This window comes from Telopea speciosissima, chromosome 5 (genome assembly GCF_018873765.1).
Source record: "Telopea speciosissima isolate NSW1024214 ecotype Mountain lineage chromosome 5, Tspe_v1, whole genome shotgun sequence".
NCBI lineage: Eukaryota > Viridiplantae > Streptophyta > Magnoliopsida > Proteales > Proteaceae > Telopea > Telopea speciosissima.
In genome coordinates this window covers 56,117,833-56,139,212 of record NC_057920.1, presented here as the reverse complement: position 1 = coordinate 56,139,212, position 21,380 = coordinate 56,117,833, and the positions used below count along the sequence as shown (strand labels likewise).

Below are 21,380 nucleotides of genomic sequence, written 5' to 3'. Positions count from 1 at the left end.
ATTCAAAATCATCCATATCGGATCGGTATCAACCTAGACCAATCTAGAATAATGACCGATCCTACGTGGTATTAAGGGATAGCTCCCTAGATCAGCCCACTCAATTGGATTGCCCAAATCTCGAGATTAGATCAGTCGCTATTGGTTGTTACGATTCTCAAATGATTTGTAATCTCAGGATCGGATCGGACCAGCAGCTATTTTTTTATTTACTTTATTTAATATTTTCTAGCAGATACAGAACCGATCTAGCAAGATCCGGTTTTTGTTCACACTTTACCAATACAAACCAATTTTGACCGATCCCAATATTAGGAACCATGATTAGAATTGGCAAGAATCGGAATCAATGACCACTGGTTCTCATCCGAATCAGGCGATTCACTAATCCAATTCCCGATTCTTCAAAGAATAGGTCTGAATTCTCAGTCTCAACACTCTTATTTCTGTGCATCGTAAGAAACCAAAAAACTTGATTTCAAGGAAAATTGAGAGGTTTCATTCACGGTCATGTAATATAATCAAACACTTCAACTGTTGAATAGATACTTGATCTGACTGAGGAAAACCAATCCCTAAAAGAGCAAAGATCGACCAACTTTGATGATGGCCCTATCGTGAGGCCAGATCTGGACCAGTTTGGGCTCAGCTCACTAAGTTGAAATCAGCAACTGGCAAAATAGGTCAAGTCGACTTGGAATTGACCGATGCTGATTGCTATTAACCTTGATTCTTCGTCTACCATGTCCGACTGAGTTATAGGCCGAATCGGACTGAATTCAACCAAGTCTGATCCATCCGGGACCTTTCAGATAGGAATCAATGGAGAGACTGATCCAATACCCGATTCTGAGTTTTTAAACTTTGGACACCCTGACCACTCAACTTGAGCTAGGGCAATGCCATTCAAAATTCAAATAATGAACTGTTTATAGTAACACAAAATAACATCTATTCACAAGTACGAACATGTCAACATGTAAAAGAGGGATCAATTAGATCAATTAATAGTCCCCCCCCCCCCCCCTCCCCCCTCCTTCCCCTCTACCCCCCTCAAAAAAAAAACAAGACCACCAACATCCCCACCAAACACTGCAGGTAAAGAAGACAGTTAAGGCAGAGATCCATCAAGCAAAGCAGGGGAGAAACAACAGTAAGCAGCAAAAAAATAAAAACTGCAGCTTTGAGTCAGATAAGTCCTACATCACAGAGAGTACCAAACTGTGCCGTCAAGGAGTGCTTGTGAGCATCTGCCACAGCTTTAGCATTGTCCGAGAGATCATTGTTCATTGAGAAGATTTTGGACTCCACGTACTCTTTATACTTTGAGATTGAATCAACCAACATTACCAGTTCACGAGCACACATCTGAGTTTCTTCTTCAGTTTGTTCAATCACAAGCTGTAGATTTGCTTTGGAAGCCTGCACCAAAAAATTCCGCATTGATCCAAACCCGTTGATGCATTTACAGTTCCCATCATATGCTTCAGCAGAAGTGGGAAACAAGGACATACCTTCCAAGATTCTTCTGCTTCTCTTTCCACCATATCCATCTCATGCATCTCCCTCTCAATGTCTTCCACCTTTTTCTTGGCTTCCACTGCATATCTAGATGTGCAATCTTGTATTTCCTTCTTCAACATGTTCAGTTGAGCTTCACCCTGAAATTTTTTCATTAGAAGGAATCAAGGATACGCTTAGCAGCCCTCCAAACATAATTTGACTACCAATGTGATCTTTCCCCCATTTTGGAATGAATTCTAACAATTTGAAAAATTAATTAACTTGTATCACAACTGCATCCAATTAGATAATAAGAACAAAAACAATAGAGATAAAAGAAAGAATCTTTTATGTAAAACCTGGCAAATGAGTATCCATCTAATGAAGAGGGCTTAAGTAACATATTCAAGTAAACAAGAAACAAACATTATATGAACTTCCATTCCTCAAATCCAAACTTCAGTCAAAAGTGAGACCCAATCTTGAGATTTGCAAGACTGTTTTCAGATTTCTGGGGCAGTTCCATAACAAACCACAATCTTTTAATTGCTTTAGTATAGTTCAAAAACCATCAATCATTCCAGAACCTATGAAGGCAGACAATTTGGCAGCTCAAAAGTTAATACACATTCCCACCTCTAACATAAACAAGACAGTATTTCAAACAACTGCTGAGTGCAACTCTTAAGATTTGTGTCCATAATCATGTAGCAACTTGCCAGAACAGCATGGGTAAGCATCGTGTTACTCAAGAAAATACCTATTTATTTTAAATCCACTATTTGGAAATTAATTGGAACTTCATCTAAGAACTGGGATATAAAGGATCTCGGGTTATTAATCAAAAGTATTTGCATTGTAGGGTCACAATTAAAATATGAGTTGACGGTTAAATATTAACCCAACAATCAGCAGCCGTACAGAGTTGTAGGCAATAAATCAGACTATAACTCTAAAATTAACTTGTTTAGAAATTGCAGCAGCAGGAAAAGATACTTTAAGCCTCCTCAATTTCGATGCACAAAAAAGTGAGTGGTAGCACAATGGCCATTGTGCCACGCCATGCACAAAGGTCCACTTATATCTGCCATGTGGAAGCTCACATGGCAATCAAATTTGGTGCACAGGTAGGTCACATTGTTCTCTATATTTACCTATAAATTTCAGCTCAATCGAGTTTTACGCACGCAAAATACTGTCAAAGTTCAGTTAAAGAGTTAAAGATAAGAGCAACACAGACTAGCCATTTGAAAATAAACAAGGAATAATCCAATACAAATGGGCGGAGTTAGACCCCAAAATCTGATATATTGCTAATCCAAGTTGGACCCTACCTATCCATATGCTGAAAATTTCCAAATTATGTGTCACATGGCACAAATTGGGAGGTGATTGTGTCAAGCCCTGCACAACTGCTGTCATACCACCCTTTTTACCAAGGATTAGTAGTTTACTAATAATATCTCAACTTTATTAATGAATAAATTCAGCAACTAAATAACAACCGTACCATCACATCCCTATGGTAGTTGGTAGACTTCTAACAAAGTAGCAATTCCTGCCCCAAATTCTAAGCATCTAGGAAAAAACTCGTTAGCACTATAGTCCAACTACATGGTCCCAATAACTGATGCCACTCCTACTAACAGAATAAAAATTTAAAGCAGTCAGTTAACAGCTAAGCCAACTCCTCATTTTACAAGTCCCCAAAAGGTCACAAACAAAACAATTTGCAAGTCCATCAACCATTCTTGCCTCTCAATAGGAGGTCAAAACTTTCAGCAAAAAGATCGGTTTGCGCCGATACTGATACAAACAGCCCAATATGACTGATCTGATATCGATACCTCAAACCATGGGGACAGGGTAGATATTAACTTGACAGGAAGGAATAGCAGGAGAGGCCAAATGCCCAATCAACTTCCCTATCAACCAAACATGGACTAAGAAATGGCAGGTGAAAAGCAATCCTTAAACAAAATATCCATTTTTCTGTTTAGATTTTGCTTTTCCAACTTGTGAGAGACTCCACAGGGCAGATGGAAATGTGGGATTAGTATTGAAAGTTAGGTCGAGTGTGGATTTTATAGGAGAGAAGAGATGCTGAAAGTTACAGTTAAATCAGATGACGAAATCTGAAGTTATGGAGGAATCCTAGTTGGGGTAGGAGTGAGGGTATAATGGTAAATAGGGTACTGGAACTAGGCTTAAGAGATATGATTAGGTTACTAATTTCAGAATTGATATATCCTGAAATCAGCTAGTTATTCTGCATGAAATCAGAATCGATTATGGTTGAACTGAAATTGCTTTAACGGGGTACGGACAGAATGGGAAATATGAGAATATATTCAAATCAGGCCACAGGAATTAGGTCAAGTTTGAATCACTCCCAAATTAGGGTTAACGGAGGTATGGTGCAAATCTAAGCTCAAATGGATGGCTGGTTTGGTAGATCTCAAAAATCACCTTGCATATGATCTAGAAAGGGAGATCCAAGTTGCAGGTTTGGAAGGCTTGTACTTGTTAATGGCAGCAAGCTGAAATAGAACCTTTGAACTTGAAGAACAGTAGTAGAGGATGCAATAAAACCATCAAACGATCCACCCGAGCTTCCCATTGCAAGGTGTCAATCGGATCAAACACCGATTCCTCCAAACAATCCGCCCGGGCTTCCCAACACAAGGTGTTAATCAGATCAAACACCGATTCCTTGAGCCTTGATCAAAGACAAGGCAAAAAATCTCCAATGGAGAAGAAGAGCAGCAAAAAGCTTTTCATTAATCAAAATTCGTGTTCAATGCTTGTCCCCCTTACAACCTTATATAAAAAAACTCAAAAATAGACTCCTACACTAAAAAGGATAGGCCTAACCATAGTTGTCATGGCGTCCTGGCACTGGAGAGGCTTGCATGGCGACCTACACCATGGCGTCCCTCTTTGATTTCTTCTTCCTGTCTCTCTTTCCCTCTTCGATTTCTTCTTCCTGTCTTCGATTTCTTCTTCCCACTTTGATTTCTTCTTTCCCTCTTCAATTTCTTTCGATTTCTTCTTTCCCTCTTCGATTTCTTCTTCGATTTCTTCTTCCTGTCTTCTTTCCCTCTTCGATTTCTGAATTTTCTTCTTAAAACTTGAGAAACAATAGAGAAAAAATAAAACATGGCTTGAGTATACATCTATTAACACATTAAAAATAGAGAAAATAAAAAATAAAACATGGTCGACATGTCGATATATCGACGTGACACCCCTCCACCGACTTGGATCGCCGTGACGCCGTGACAACTATGGGCCCAACCCAATCCTTAATCAATTAAGCAACCTAAACTAACTAGGAAACTGAAATACTAAAGGAAATAGACTCAAAACATGGCTGAACTTATAAAGTCCTAATCCAGCCCAACTTACATTGCTTAAAAGCAAATAGAAGTGTTAAATTATGTACTCCAGAATACCTCCACGTATTCTGGTCATTTGGGGCTTTATTTTTATGAGTAGCCAACTCCCTTTGTAGAGTCGGCTACAGCAGTGCATTATTGTCCATTGTACTTTGTTCCTTTATTATAAATAAGAGGCTTGGGGTGATCACAAGATCATTCAAGCATTACACTCTCATTGTTCTGTTAGCATGGTATCAGAGCCAACACATCTGATCTAGGTTACAAAGCAACTACCCTCTTCCATCGTCTCTCTCTTCTTCCACCTTTTTTGTTTTCGTCTTTTCTTCCTTTGGTTCTCACACTTCTTAAAGGGCAGCGCTAAAGAGGTGATCAGATTGATCTAGTTACTGCCCTCCACCTACCTCCATGATTTAAAAATATTTTTGGATCGATAGCTGTTGGGTTCCCTTCTGTGATTTTTGGAGTCTTCTTATTTTTTGGAGATCAAAGCTCTTCCATTGGAGATCGAGTCTTCTCTTGTTGGAGATCCATAGCAAGCACTGTGAACACCATCTATCAATTTTTTTCATGACCAACAGCATACCTTTCCCTAGATTGATCTCAATTGCCAGGGTTTTGCAAAACCCTGATACCTATCAATTCTAGGGTTTCACTTGTCAGAAGAAGCTGGTTTTTTTAGGGCAGTTCTGCCCTTCCTAAAGGAACACTCTACCTCACTTTCAAGCTGCTTCATTGAAGATTTTTGGAGATCTTAATTTTACACCTTTTTCAGAATCGATTTTTTCCACTATATCAATATGAATTTTGGTGTGTTCTACCGGCACCAATCTGCTATTGGATTTTTGGTGATCAGATTGGGTGATAATGTCTAATCGTACTACTACTACCTCCGGAGTTGAAGGACAGACAAGGAAAAACTATCTTCCTCTTGCTGCTGCCATTAAGCTGAATGGTACTAATTACTTGATGTGGTCCAGATCTACATATTTGACCATTGCTGGTCTTGGTCTTACTCAACATCTCACTGGAACCACTGTGAAACCAGTTGATGAGGGTCCTCTCCAGGATCGATGGGTTTCCAATGATGCTGTGGTTATGTCTTTCTTGTTGCACTCCATGCAACCGGAGCTTTCTAGTAGCTATTTACTCCATGATACAGCCACCAAAATATGGACTGCTGCAAAGAAACCTACGATCAGGTGGGGAATGATGCTCAGGTATATGAAATATGTACGAAGCTTCACGATATTACATAGAAGGACTTAACCATCTCACAGTACTATGCTGCCCTTAGGAGTTTGTGGGGACAGCCTGGACCATTATTCTGATTATCAGCCTACCAATGCAACCAACATTGTTGCCTATTGTAAGCATGTGGATAAAATGAGGGTGTATGACTTTCTTGCTGGTTTGAATGTTGAATACGATCAGATTCGTGTTCAAGTGCTTAGTAGGTCTCCTTTTCCCACCTTGGAACAGTCCCATGCATAGGTTTATACTGAAGAGAGCTGCCACGCTGCTATGTTACATTCTCCAACTGAGGTTCTGCTCTCCACACCGGATCTGGTTCTATGTTATCTGATGGGTCTCCACGCACTGTTGCTGATTCTACCAAGGGTGTGGTAAAATGTGAACATTGCAATAAACCCAATCATACCAAAGCCACCTTGATGTAGGGGATTACCTAGAAGCTAGACATCGGTTGCATAATAGGGACAATAATGAGTATATACTCAAGGGACTGTAGGTATGAAATGGGATGGACAGCAGCATATACAAGCCTACATGAGTTAATGAAACAGAAAATTTTATTGTAGCAGTGAACAATATAGGTCTAAGCAACATGCATCAATTCAACAAACACATGGTAGGCAACATGGGGGTGGGGAAGCAAGAACAAAAATTACCAATATCAAGTGCAGAGATCTTTCAATACTCTAAAAAGAACTCATGCTATAACCAGTCCTAGGCATGCATTCCAATAGAAAATAAGACATAAGCAAAGTATGAAGAAGATGCATAAAGTTTAACAGCAGTATAGGTGAAAACGGATTAGATACTAACAATGGTTCAAGGTTCCAAATTAGGAATCACGACAGGGAGGGGAGGGGGAATGATGAGCATGCATTCGAGTAGGGGGGAATGGGGTAGAGCAGATAATGTAACAAACAGAAAAGAAAGAAGAACAAGGCACGTTCGATTGGGGGGGGGGAAAGAAAGAGGGAGTGGGGAAGAAGGGAAACAAATAACTTAACCACTTACCTGATGTGCTGCTGTAACAGAGAAGGAGAGAAGAAGAAGAAGAAAATCCATTTGGGGGGTTGAGGGGAAAAGATGCTCCACGCAAGAGAGGAGGAGGAGACCCAAGAGCCAATAGCTTGTTTCATTTCATTTCTTAACATTCAACATTACATGGCCGAATGGCCTGTACACAGCTTAAATAAGAAACAAAACAATAGAAAATTATTGGCCTCCCCTTGGGAAGACCACCACATAGGGACACACCCAATAGCTGAGTTGTTTCCTAAAAACTAATGGAGCACAAGTTCCAAGAAGTCCACTAGTCAACTTAAGGGGCTGATCCAAGTGGGCCTGGGCCTAGACCAAAATTATAAAGAACCACAAATTGAACCAAAAACTGAACCCAAAAAAATTGAACCAAACTTAACCAAAATTACATATGACCCAAATCACAATAAAAGATTAAAATTACTTAGGCCAGCAAAAGTACTCCAGTTCAGCACCACAATCCATTTCGAAAGAAATCTCCGTCCAACCAAAGTGAGCCTGATCCAAGCTAAAGATGTCTGCGCAGTCTTCGTTGGTAAACTCTTCGAAAGTCTTTAGGAATGGGACTGATGTCCCCATCACACCTGTTGGAAACTCCATGGAAAACCTATTGACTTTGAGGTTAAACGTGGTAGTGGAAAATCTAAACAAGGCTAATCACACTGAAGTTGTTACCACCACTCCCACTTCTGAATTTGGTCTCTCTCAGGAAGAACTAAAGGTTTTTCATCGTATGTTAAAGGCTTCGGCTGCTTCTACTACATTGACTCCTGCTAATTCTTCCACCCCATCAGGTTCCAATTTTTCCCTTCTAGGTATTTCATTTGTGGGTCACTATGCATCGGTAGTTTCCAGTCCATAGATTATAGACTCCAGTGTCACTGATCATATGATGGATCCTCTAGCCTTTTCCACAAGTATTCTCCCACTTTCGGTCAAGACAAGGTTAGAGTAGCCAATGTATCCCTATCCTCTGTTTCGGAAAAAGGCTCCATCCGTTGCTCCCCTTCCATTACTTTATCTTCCATTGTGCATATTCCTAAATTTACTACTAATCTTCTTTCCATTAGTAGTCGTACTCGAGATTTGAATTGCAAAGTAACTTTTTCTCTGTCCCATTGTGTTTTTCAGGATCTGGTAACGGGGAAGACAATTGGATGTGGAAGATTGCATGGTGGATTATACCTGGTTGATGATGGTTGTTCTCCGGCTGCATTACCTTATCAACTATATCAGAATTCCTCGGTCTCCTCTGAATTACAGCAATGGCATTCTCTCTTAAGTCACCCCCCTTAGGGATTTTATCTCTTTTATTTCCAGCACTAGTTAAGTAATGTAATAAAGATGAATTTTTTTGTGAGGCTTGTGTTCTAGCCAAACAGACTCGTTCAATTTATTCTATTTCTAATAAAAGAAGCATTTCTCTTTTTAATCTGATTCATACTAATGTGTGGGGTCCTAGTCGTAAAACTTCTATTTCTGGCCATCGTTGGTTTGTTTCTTTTATTAACTGCCACTCTAGGAATACATGGATGTATATGATAAACAATAAAAGTGAAGTTTTCATGTTTTCAGCACTTTCATAAATTGGTTCAAACCTAGTTCAATGTCACCCTCAAAATCCTGAGGAATGACAATGGCAAGGAATATATAGAAAGTCAATTCCAAAAATACCTTGCTACCTACGAGATTATTCACCAAACCAGTTGTGTCGAAACACCAACCCAAAATGGAGTAGCAGAAAGAAAAAATAACCACTAATTGGAAGTGGCTAAGGCACTTGTGTTTGCCCGTCATGTTCCCACCCAATATTTGAGGGATGTTGTCCTCACAGCAGCTTACCTCATTAATAGGATGCCCATTCGGGTCCTTGATTCTCGTACCCCTGCTGAACTTTTACATGGCTCGTCCTCCTTTGTTGTTCCTCCTAAGGTCTTTGGTTGTGTCTATTATGCTAGGGATACTAGATCCCCTGGTAAATTTGAGCCTCACAGACTCCATTGTATTTTTTTAGGTTACTCTGCAACCCAGAAAGGATACAAGTGTTATTATCCTCCCACCAGACGTACTGTGGTGAGTATAGATGTTATTTTTCATGAAGCCTTATCCTATTATTCATCACCATCTCTTCAGGGGGAGAATTTTAGTGAAGATGTAATGACTCTTGAGGCTTCTCTCCCTCTTCCGCATGTCCAACCTGAGTCTAACCCTGATCCTTCTACTCATAGTTGTCAAGGCGTCGCATAGACGCCGCCTTGGCATCCAAGTGGGAATCCATGTGATAAGCGATGGTACGCTTTATGAGTCACGAAAGGCAGGAGCCTTGACCAACTAGGCGTCGCCAAGGCGGTTAAAGCAACACCTTGGTGGCCCATGTGGTCAAGTCGGCTGCCTCTCGTGTGGTTTTTTTTTTTCATGCATTATTCCTTTATTCTGTTTCTTTATTTTTTATTTGTTGATGTACAAGTATTTCGTGTAATGCTGCTACATGGGATCATACAAAACTCAAATCCCTAAAAGCTAAAAACCTAAAACTTCTCAAAAAGAAAAACACCCTCGACCAATTTTTCTATCTGCGAAGTCTAACACTCTGCGACTCTGAGCAAACGAAGGCGGCAAAGCTTCTTCCTAGTTCCTCTTTTCCGGCACTGCTATTCTGGCAACTAGACTCAGACGAAGTCACGAAGGCCGCAAAGCTTCCTCCTAGTTACTATCTTTCCGTCTCCGGCAAGGTAAGTAGTTAGTAGCCCCTACTCCATAGTCGTCTTCTTCTTCTCTCGTCTTCTTCTTCTACTCTTTTTTTTTTCTTTTTTTTGGTATCGCCTGCTGCTGCTTCTGCTTCTTCTTTTTTGCTTGGATAGCTGCTCTGCTTCTTCTTCTCTTTAACACACTAACCTGCTGCTGCTTCTCTGGTTTTTTTTTTTGTTTTTGCTTGAATGCTTGGTTAACTGCTCTTCTTCTCTGTACTTTGTAACGCATGCTGCTGCTGCCAGCTACTTCCCTTTTTCTTTTTTGCTTGGATAGCTGCTCTGCTTCTTCTTCTCTTTAACGCATTAACCTGCTGCTGCTTCTCTGTTTTTTTTGCTTGCATGCTTGATTTACTGCTGCCTGTTTCTTCTCTGTTCTTTTTTTTTGGTGTGGTTAATGACTTAATGCTGCCTACTTCTTCTCTGTAACACACTAAACTGCTGCTTCTTCTCTGTTTGTTTTTTTAACTGCTGCTTCTTCTCTGTTTTTTTTTTTTTTTTTAACTTCTTCTTCTTCTTCTTTGCCTGCTGCTGCTTCTTCTCTGTTTTATTTGTAATGGAATAATGGTGAATCAGTGAATGAATCACTGAATTATGATCACTAATGGGATTATACATCTACATATGTAATCTTTTTTCTTTTTTTGGGGTAATGAAATTCTTTATAGTTTATTAGTTTATGTACATTATGATGTCTGATTATTCTGAATTTTTATGTATCATGGATTTTTCATTTTGATCACTTAAGGTGGCTTAAATTTAATTTTTAACGATATAAGGTATGATACTATGATGCATCATGCCATCATGTATTGAGTGTTTGGGGGGGGGGGGGGGAACTAACATTAGACCGCATTTACCGCTTAAGCTCCGCTTAGGCGGCTGCTTTACCACCTAAGCGCTTAGACAGGCCTCCACCAATTTGGACCGTCATGCCGCCGTGACAACTATGCTTCTACTCCACCTATTGCTGCCCTACCTACTCCTGCCCCTCTCCCTATTTCGGGAGAAGGGGATCCTACACAGAGGGAGCCTATAGATGAAGGTCTTGTTCAAAGGGAGATCACTCCAATTCAAAAAACCATTGGTGAATTTCAGAGGACAATTGATAATTCTACTATTCAAGCCTATCAGAAGAGTCGTACCAGAAGCAAGCAGCTTCAATCCACTGAAGCAACAGTACCCATCCAGTTACCAACCCTAGATCCAAAGCCAATTTCTTCATCTGGTAAGATCCCTTCGCCTGAGTTACCTATTGCCCTTCGCAAAGGTACTAGGACTTGTACTCAACACCCCATCTCTCATTTTGTCTCTTAAGACTCCCTTTCTCCATATTTTCGTGCATTTATTTCTTCTCTTTATTCTACTCATATTCCCCAGAATTGGCAGAAAGCTTTAATAGATGGAAGGTGGAAGGCAGCAATGATGGAAGAAATGAAAGCTTTACAAAAAAAAAAAAAAAAGATACATGGGAGTTTGTAAATCTTCCTCCAAAGAAAAGACCAGTGGGATGTAAGTGGGTATTTGTGGTGAAGCAGAAAGTGGATGGCATTGTGGATAGATATAAAGCACGACTTGTAGCCAAGGGATTCACCCAAATATATGGAATTGATTATCAAGAAACTTTTGCTCCAGTTGCCAAACTCAACACTGTCAGATTATTATTGTCTTATGCTATAAATCTGGGATGGGATCTACAACAGTTGGATGTGAAGAATGACTTCCTCCATGGTGAGCTTGATGAGGAGGTATACATGGATATTCCACCAGGTTTCTCATGTGACAAAACTCAGGCAAGGTTTGCAAATTGAAGAGGGCACTTTATGGGCTGAAACAATCACCTCGAACGTGGTTTGGTAGGTTTCACAAGGCTATGATTTTTGTGCGATATAAACAGAGTAATGCTGATCATACTCAAACACAAAAGGATGGGTGATAAGATTACCACTCTCATAGTCTATGTTGATGACATTGTGATGACCAGAAATGATGGTGATGAAGTTAATCGACTGAAGAGGTTTCTTGGACAGGAGTTCAAAATTAAGGATCTGGGGAAACTAAGGTACTTCCTTGGAATTGAAGTTGCCCGATCTTCAAAGGGCATCTTTCTCTCTCAAATGAAGTATATCCTGGATTTATTGTCTGAGATTTTATTAGACTGCCATCCTTCTGATACCCCTATGGATGCTAATGTGCTGCTCAAGGAGGAGGGTGAACCTGTTGATAAGGGTCAATATCAACGTTTGGTAGGGAAGCTGATTTATCTTTCACATACGCGCCCTGACATTGCTATAGCAGTGAGTCTTGTGAGTTAGTTTATGCATGATCTTTACTCTTCTCATATGGAAGCTATTCTTCGTATTCTTCGTTACTTGAAGTTAGTTCCAAGGAAAGGGATTCTTCTGTCTCCTCAAGATCACCTACGGATGGAGGCTTATACAGATGCTGATTGGGCTGGTTCTCCTAACAGAAAGTCTATCTCAGGCTATTGTACCTTTGTAGGATGGAATCTTGTCACTTGGCGTAGTAAGAAACAGAATGTGGTTGCTCGATCTAGTGCTGAAGTAGAATTCCTTGCTATAGCACAAGGTATATGCGAGTTGTTATGGCTCAAGGGTTTACTACAAGACCTTGGTGTTCCTGTTTGTCTTCCTATAATGTTGTATTGTGACAACAAGGCGGTGATCAATATTGCTTATAATCCTGTACAGTATGATCGTGCCAAACATGTGGAGATTGATAGGCACTTCATCAAAGAGAAGTTAGAAGCAGGATTGGTTTGTGTTCCGTTTGTAAAATATGGTGATCAACTAGCTGATATCTTCACGAAGGGACTACTATTCGATTGTTTCATCCTATTCTGGTCAAGTTAAGCATGTTTGTCATCTATGCTCCAACTTGAGAGCGAGTGTTAAATTATGTACTCCAAAATACCGTGGGGGTATTCTGGTCATTTAGGGCTTTATTTTTATGAGTAGCCGACTCCCATTGTAGAGTCGGCTACAGCAGCGCATTATTGTCCATTGTACTTTGTTTCTTTATTATAAATAAGAGCCTTGGGGTGATCACAAGATCATTCAAGCATTACACTCTCATTGTTTTTGTTAACAAAAAGAGAACTACTAAAATCACGTAAATTGAACCACTGCTTGGACCTGCTTGGACCCAACTCAATTTAAAAACGAAAGACTTTAAAAATAAAACTAAGTATCAAAACTAAACTAATCCTGTACGCAACCTTATTAACCATAGTTTAGGCCTATAAAACTGGCCTATTACACTGAAAACCCATGGGATCAAACGCCCACATGTATACAACCCAACCCTAGACATGTTGTCATAGTTTAAAATCTCATCTCGGCAGGCTCAGTCAGGTCGAAATGGCCGACATATCAAAATTTTGCCAAAATTTGGTATTTTTCAGGCCCAATTTCAGTGGGTTTTAGGCCAAATAAACCTTATTTTAAGTTATATAAACATATTTAAATGTTCATATTGCAAAAATAGTCACTCAAAGTGGTATTTTGGATTTGCACCCTTGATTGACAATATACAGTCAGATCCAGTCGTATAATTAGTTAAATACACATTGTCTAAGTACTACAAGACATAATAAGCAATTTAAACAAGTAAATCATACAAAGATAAAGTCAATGGTAGCCTTTAAACTCATAAAGTCATAATCATAGAATTAAGTGCATAGCCAAGATTACAATAGTCAATAGACTCAATACACATACACTTTCGTAAATCTTAATACAACTGTCTACTAGTAATAACTATTGAGCCTTCCTGGATCTACCCCGCTCATGGTCTGCTGGAGTCAACGTGCATTGTTCTCTGACTGAAGGACATATGAATGTCAAGTCATAGTTTGGGAGAAGAAACAAGTATAATCCTCCACAGTTGCCATGTAAATTGCATCGTCGACATACTAAAGGTAACCCAACCTATGATATGGGTCACCAAACTGTGAAGAACCACGACTACCCACTGATCTACTGTGATATGATGCCGCTGGCAACATGTACGGCTGGTGGGTTGGGTAGCCAAGGTATGAGAAAATGTCGTCCACAAAAGACGGTCCAATACATCCCTGTGACTGCACTGACTGGGAGTCATAGTCCCCTAACCCTTATATTTTTCTCATAATTAAAAACATTTGTTTAAAAATATTTTCAAATAAATATTGACCTAACACAACAAAACCGAAATGATACACCATAATATGCCTCTAATGCACTTCAAAAACATGTAGAAACTACTTTCATATATTTTTCATTAATTTTCAAACCAACACCTCATATTTTTCCTTATTTTTTCTTTTCTTTTCTTTTCTTTTTCTTTTTTTTTGAATTTTTGAATATTTTTCCTAATTTCTGAAAAATAAAATAATTAATTATTGGCGGAAAAATATTTTAGACAACGTCGTAGATCGGCCATTGGTGTCTAACATATATTTAATTGATCCCCATCCAGTTTACATAACCCCTAATTTTTTCCTACTTTTGTTCTAGGAAAATCGCAGAAATTTTAAAAAATAGTATACAGAGAGAAAAAATTGACACCATGAGGTTGTAGGTCAGGCTCCGATGTCTAACATATAATAAATTCATCACCAACCAACATATATTGATCATATTTTTATTTTTTTTTTTAAAAAAACCTTTTACTTTGAACAGTGAAGAAGACTTTAAATATGTGCTAGAAAGCTTCAATACAGTGTTTCCCAAGTATTTCCGGCATTGATGCAACGAAAATTCGAAGAATGAACCTCAAAATTGCAAAAACCAGCCTTTGAGGTCAAAATGGGAGCAAAAAGAACACTCTAGTGAGGTCGATTGAGACCCACGAGTTTCTGCCCTTTTATAACTAGGCTTTGTAACAGTAAGCCGATATTTCGGCAAAATGTCACAACTGGCTGAAATTTCAACCGGAATATGGTCTTTTTCAATTTGATGGTTCATTTTATCTCAACCTCACCGAAATTACAGAAATTCCGAAATTTCGGCGAGATTTAGTACTATGCTTATTCCTAAGCAAAGAAGGCTAGTTTGGTGATAAATCTACATCACTGATCTTCTAGTCCTCCACCTATTGTTGCACCTATTCTTCCTACTGACTCTACTACTACTACTTCTCCATCTAAGCAATTGTAGGTAGATAAGCGCGTCCTAAGATGACTTCAACGATCCCTGATGATCCTTCGTTATCACCTTACTTCATCAGAATCTTTGCCTAGGGATTCTTCCTTCACTACTTTCCAATCACTCTTCATAAAGGTATTCTAACTTGTACTCAAAAAACTAATATTGCCTATTTTATTTCTATATTTGTTACTATTTCCCATCTTCTACCTCTACTTCACAACTTTATTTTGTCTTTATCTATCGTGTCTGTGTCTGAAGCATTGTCATATAAATTTTGTAAATGGCTGAAATCATCTAATAACCTTTTCTCCATAAGTGAAATTGTTGGTGAAGAGAAATAGCTTGAATTATCATAGAAATGAAAGAAAAAACGAACCAGTTTCCACAAGGATTATCCAATGAAAAATACGGGGGAAATGCATGGTATTGTATTTGCAAAGAGTTCCAAAAAACCTACTTCATCAACTCTGGACTGGAGCGCAGCAAGACGGTTTCTTTTTGACTCAAGCTTAGAATCATTGTCTACTGACTGTTGCTGAAGCGAAATCAACTCCTCCAACTTTGTAACAGAGCTTTTACTTATGCTATCAACTAACGAAGTGAGTGCAGGTTTAATATTAGATTTGTAGTCGATCCCTAAGACTTCATCAGGTGTTGATCCTTTGGCATTAAGGACATATTGAAACTCATTTCCAAGCTTTAACCTGAAAACAATAAAAAGGAATGAAGTTAAATAGAATCAATGTGTGCTATGATGTACACCTGAAATGGACAATGAACATACCAAAAAATGAAAAGGATAAAAGAAAACAACTAACAAACAATAAGAATATTCCCAAAGATGAATCTATCATGGCCTCATGGATATAAATTTAGTGTACATAGACTGTCATACAGCCATGGTAGGGAAAGGAAAAGGAAAGAATTGGTGTTAAGTGCCTCACCAAGAATCTGTATAAGAAAAATTAATAAGGCCAATCACCAGTGCATTTCTTCACACTAAAAAAAAATATTTATAAGAAAGAAAAAAAAAAAAAGAGGCAATAGTGAAACAGTGAGCATTAACAGAGATAAAAGATTACATGTCCCCAGGAAAAAACTCCAGGATCACTTGCCATGAAAATCAGAGTTAGACTTTGCTTTTTGCTAGTGTGAGCCAATGAATGCAAGAGACAGCAGCAAAATTATAATAAGGAAGCTCTGGTAGAGTTCACCGTCAATGTTCATCTAATCTACACACCAGTAAGATTATTGGGACCCTAGCTAAAATGCATCACACTTGATGCTTGGTATTTACTGGCAGGCACAATGTATTTAGTCAAAATCAATGTTCACTGAAAAACTTGACCCCAAAATCAGAGATTTCATGTATACAAAGGACAAATAGTTCATGGGAATTACCATAAATCAGAATTTCAAATTGTACTACTCATATAAACGTGAAAACAGGAAATTAAACAATGACACTCACAAATCAGAGTAAAACAAATAAACTGCACAAACAAACCAAAATGGTATGCAAGAGATCAAAACGAAGGGGAAAACTTCACCTCCTAAGAGCCTGGTTGCATTCAATGGAAAGGCTCTCAAGCTCCTTAAACTTATGCCCAAGAGCAGTATCAAGATCCCACGACTTCTCTTCCCACACATTCCTTGAAGCCTCTGCCTCCGCAATATCCCTCTCCACAGCCTGTAACTCCCTTTTCATCCTCTCCACATCCCTAGCATTCACAGTCTGCGAATCAATACTCTTCTTCAACTCCTCATTCTCCTCACAAATCCTCTGATTCTCCTTAACCTTTGTCTCCAACTCTTTCTCCTTCTCCTTCAAAGCCGTCTCCACCAGCAAAATCCCGTTCGAGATCTCCTCAATAATAGTATGAAACTTCTGAACATCCTTCTCCAACAGTGACTTATCTTTCTCTCGCTCTACACTCGCGGACGGCGCCGTCCTCAGTGCTTCAATCTCGGCCGTGAGATTCACGACCTCTCCCTCCATTAACCTAACCTTCTCGGCAGCGGCATTCTTCTCCTGCTCCATCTTCTCAGTGAATTCGTGGTCCAGGTCATCGACGGCATCGTCTTCACCACGGATATAGAGCGAGTAGCTGTCGAGCGCATAGAGAAGGAGCTTGTTATCACCGAGAAAATTGCTAGTGTTGGAGTCTGAAGAGGAGACATGATCACTGTAGAGAGCGATCTGGACAAGCCAGTGGATGACGGCGAGGAGGGAGGGCCAAGTGTGAGGGGTACCGGGGGCTTTGAGGGCGGATTTGTTAAGTTTGATAGGGCAATTTAGGTGTTTTAGTAGGAGAGGGAGGTCTTCTTCGAGTTTGTTAAGATCGGGCCAATCGAGACGGTGGCAGAGGAAGCGGAGGGTTTCGGTAATATCTTTGGCGGAGGGGAGCGGGGGGCGGAGGGAGAAGGGGAAGGAGTGGGAGGAGAGATAGGTGTTGACGGTGCGGATGGCGTTGGATTGGTACGAGCGATCGTTGACGGGAATGGAGGAGGTGGCGCGGCCGATGCCGGATGAGGAGAAGGAAGGGCGGCTGCTGCAGAAGCTTGCGTCAGAGTCTCTGCTATCGCGGTGATTGGTGGTGGCTGTGAACTGTCGAGGGTCGACAGAGGGTCGCTCAGGTATGGAATCTTTCGGCCTTCGTCTTCCCCCTCTCATCTCTCTCCCTTTCTCTCGCTCTCTCTTCATCTATCTCACTTCATCTCTCTCCCTCTCAGGTATGGAGCCCCTGTTGTTACTTCCCGCCTATTTCACTCATTCCCATTTCCAAAAATTTAATTTCTGTTAATTACAAGATTATCCACGAGGGTTCATCTTTACAAAATTATCTACTTGTGGACTTGGGGTGGACGGACCTTTATCTGCTACTATAATTAGCGCACACATGGCCGCACGATGCGCACAGCAGTGTTCCCCCAGCAGCAAATAAAAATTCAGGGTGGACCGGCGGAGCCATGGAGTTTATCGGAAAAGGGGAAGTTGGGGGGTAAAACGGTAAAAAAATGTACATGATTGAAAGGTGGAATATTGTATTCGACAATTTTGTAAACTTAAACCCAAAATTGGTTAGTTTTGTAAACTCAAACATAAGGTAGACAATTTTGTAAAGGGAAACCCAATAGTAGCTAAAAATTACAAATTCATGTCACCTTCAAGACTAAAATACAGATTTACACTTCTATAGTTCTATGTTAAATTTTGAGTAAATTACATCTGAGGTGTCTTAAGTTTGGAAAAAAGACATTTGAGACACCTTATGTTTGGCAAGATAAATATTACTCTTATTCAATAATCAATTGAAAATTTACAAAAATGTCTCTTGCACAACTTTGTCGTCCCATCACCACCTTATTCTAGCTCCACCCTCCGCCCCCTATATACACTACTCATTCTCGCACCCCTCTCTCTCTCTTTCTGTTATACCCGCATCCCGGGAGTATAATTAATTATTATTTCTCCCTCATGTCGTGTAGATACCGTTGCCTTGTATGCTGGTGACCTGTTCTTGATGATAGTCAAACCCAGCTACAAAATTATTGACCATGATACGGGTTTGCCTGTGGAGAAAATTATTCGGGGTCATGGGTGACGCACCATAGGCAATGGAGAAGTAAGTTCTAGCCCTTAATGTATTTATTTACCCTTCCCTTCGATGTCCTCGAAGTACGGGTCATGGTTTGGACCGCCTGGGCTATTTTAATTGTATAGGGAATATTTTGTTTGTGGGTCCCACTTGCCTTGGGAAGCGTGTGAAGGATTTATGACCCCATATTATGTGGACCCCACCCCTTTAGTAAACTTTTTCCTATTTAGAACTAGTGGGTCAACCCATTTAGCTCTCATAACCCATATGGTTTAATGACCCATTTAACTTGGACCGACCCATTTGACTAGTTGAACCTAAAAATTGGTTTTTATTCTATTAGTACCCAACCAAATGGACCCTAAAGCATCATTTACCTTAAATAAACTAAAGGGCTTTTACTTCTCATTATTATTCTCACCTAACCTAAAACGTGGAGGAGAGAAAGGAAAAGAGGTGTGGAGGAGCTTGAAAAGGAGCTTGAGGATCTTGCTTCTTGGAGCCTCAACGTGGAGTATCACTTCCTTGAGGTAGGTAAGCCATTATGGCCCTCTCCCTTCTTTTATTTTGGGTTTTGGGGTTGGAAGAGGGAAGAGAATCGATCTAGGGTTTACTTTGGAACCAAAAAATCGATGGAAACTCATGGCCTTGATTTTGTGGAGCTATTTGACTCCATTGGCTAACCTCAAAGCTCCCAATCCCATCCCAATCGATAGACATAGGGTTTCTATCATATTATGTTCTAAATGAAGTTCTCTTGCTTTCCCCCTCTTAAATCCTGGGAATACATAGACCTAATGAGGTCTTAGGATCTTAATGGGCCAAGGAGGAAGCTCCCTTGGTGTTCCCTTTCCTTCAATCCACTTGGGAATGAAAGTCTTGGTGAATAACCCTTTAATTTTGAGATTTGGAGACCTACGGTTTCAAGACCTACGAGAAACCGCCCCTGCAACCACCCTGAGACCTATTAGAATTTTAGTTCTAATAAAATTTCATATGAACATAATTAAATCCCTAAACCAGGCTAATTAGGATTTTGGTCTAATAAAGTGGGGTCATTAAGTTATATTAGAAGTCTAATGTGGACTGGCTTAGTGTGGGCCAGATAAATTCCTATTGGGACTGTGATGAGTCAGACCCTATAGGGATTACTATATAAGGAGAGCTAGGTCCCCCCTCTACTCATAACAACTAATTATTCTCAATCACTATTGAGGAGTGCATTCTGGAGATAGAGGGAGATATTCAGTGTTCATCGTCCCTGCGCATACGGTATTCTCATCAGGCCAGTTACTTTGGGAATAGAGGGGAAGTACCTAGATCTTTGTTATTTATTTTCCGTTGCAATCATCATCACTATGGATGCGAAACAAGGTCAGTGGTTCTATCCCTATTTTCTATTATTTATTTGATTGTGTTCTTGAACGCCCTATGGAGATCTTGGTTTTTGGGATTTTGTCCCTATTCGGATCGATTTATTCTAACATGTGGTATCAAAGCCTCCATAGATCCGTTCTTGAACCTATATGGATTCAAAATAGTAGAACATAATAAGGTAATCGAAAATTTTTTGATTCGAATCAAGGTTTTTAGGGTTTTTTTAGTTTTCCAAAAAACCCGTACAGACACTGGCATTCTGTCGGATTTTTTTTTTTGGCAAAAAATTAAATCTGATCACATGGGGGCGTAAAGCTCGGAAAATCAAAAATTTTGGTGGGTGGATCACCGTCGACGGCTACCGGAAGCTCTCTCACGCGCCGGCAGCAACCGCGGGTGATCTCACTCGTCGACAGAAGTTTTAAAAAAAAAAGAAGCATCTGGGTTTTGCTATCGTGCGCTTGATATTATTTCTGGGCGTTGCTAACATGTGACGACCGGGTCGGGTCCACCCATTTCACGACCCGGTGACCCGACCCATGACCCGCACTTTAGACCCGGATATGGTTGACCCGAACCCGGTTGGACCGATATCAAATCGGGTTGGTTGGACCGGGTTCTATACCGAATCAGGTTTGTTTGGTTGGACCGGTCAGACCAGTACAGTCAACCATTTTGGGCTGAAAACTTTGACCGAGCTTTCAGGGGGCTACGAGACTCTATTTGGGGTCCCATTTTTTACGTTGGCTCTTTTTTTTTGTTATCTATATAGTGGTGCCCTCTGTTTTGATCAGATATGCATATTTTAAATATTTTTGGCATTCTTTTGATGCATGCCCTTTTATGTAATTTATCGGTTCGTTCTATTGGGAACCGAACCAATTTCTGACTTGCTGGAATACCTACCTTGATGAACAGAATTATTATTATTTTTGTATTAATTTTAAGACATTTAAAGTCCCTTGTCATAAATTATAAAATAACACATTGTTTAAGGATGTAAGTAATTTTGGAAAATCTCGAAAGAGGGTTTCATGGTTTCGACAGGATGCAGCCGCCAAAGCGACCTTCCTTGTTGGATTTGTGAAACACCGGTCTTATACAGTTATGGGATGTCCTTCAACTCTGATGTGTGGTCATACACCCAAAGGTGGTGATCATGTATTGGTACTTGAAGGGGTACATATACAGTATGCATGTGAATAGGTTGACCCTAGAATTCTGCACACCCAAAGGTGGTGGATTTTGAAAGTTGAGCTGTATTCCCATGGCCACTGGTATGTAGGGATTTTTACGATTGCATATTGAGAATTC

At 39.9% G+C, this 21,380-nt stretch overlaps 1 protein-coding gene across 1 annotated transcript; it reads right to left on the bottom strand.

The window, feature by feature from the left end:
• Window positions 1–1,124: 1,124 nt before the first annotated feature.
• On the bottom strand, window positions 1,125–17,825 carry LOC122660807 (kinetochore protein NDC80 homolog). The gene is made up of 4 exons (XM_043856041.1): window positions 16,641–17,825; window positions 15,548–15,794; window positions 1,515–1,661; window positions 1,125–1,422 (listed from the first exon to the last, which is right to left on the bottom strand). Exons 1-4 carry the CDS (start codon window positions 17,792–17,794, stop codon window positions 1,189–1,191), a joined length of 1,782 nt encoding a protein of 593 aa, XP_043711976.1. The 5' UTR covers window positions 17,795–17,825; the 3' UTR covers window positions 1,125–1,188.
• Between the last annotated feature and the right edge of the window lie 3,555 nt (window positions 17,826–21,380).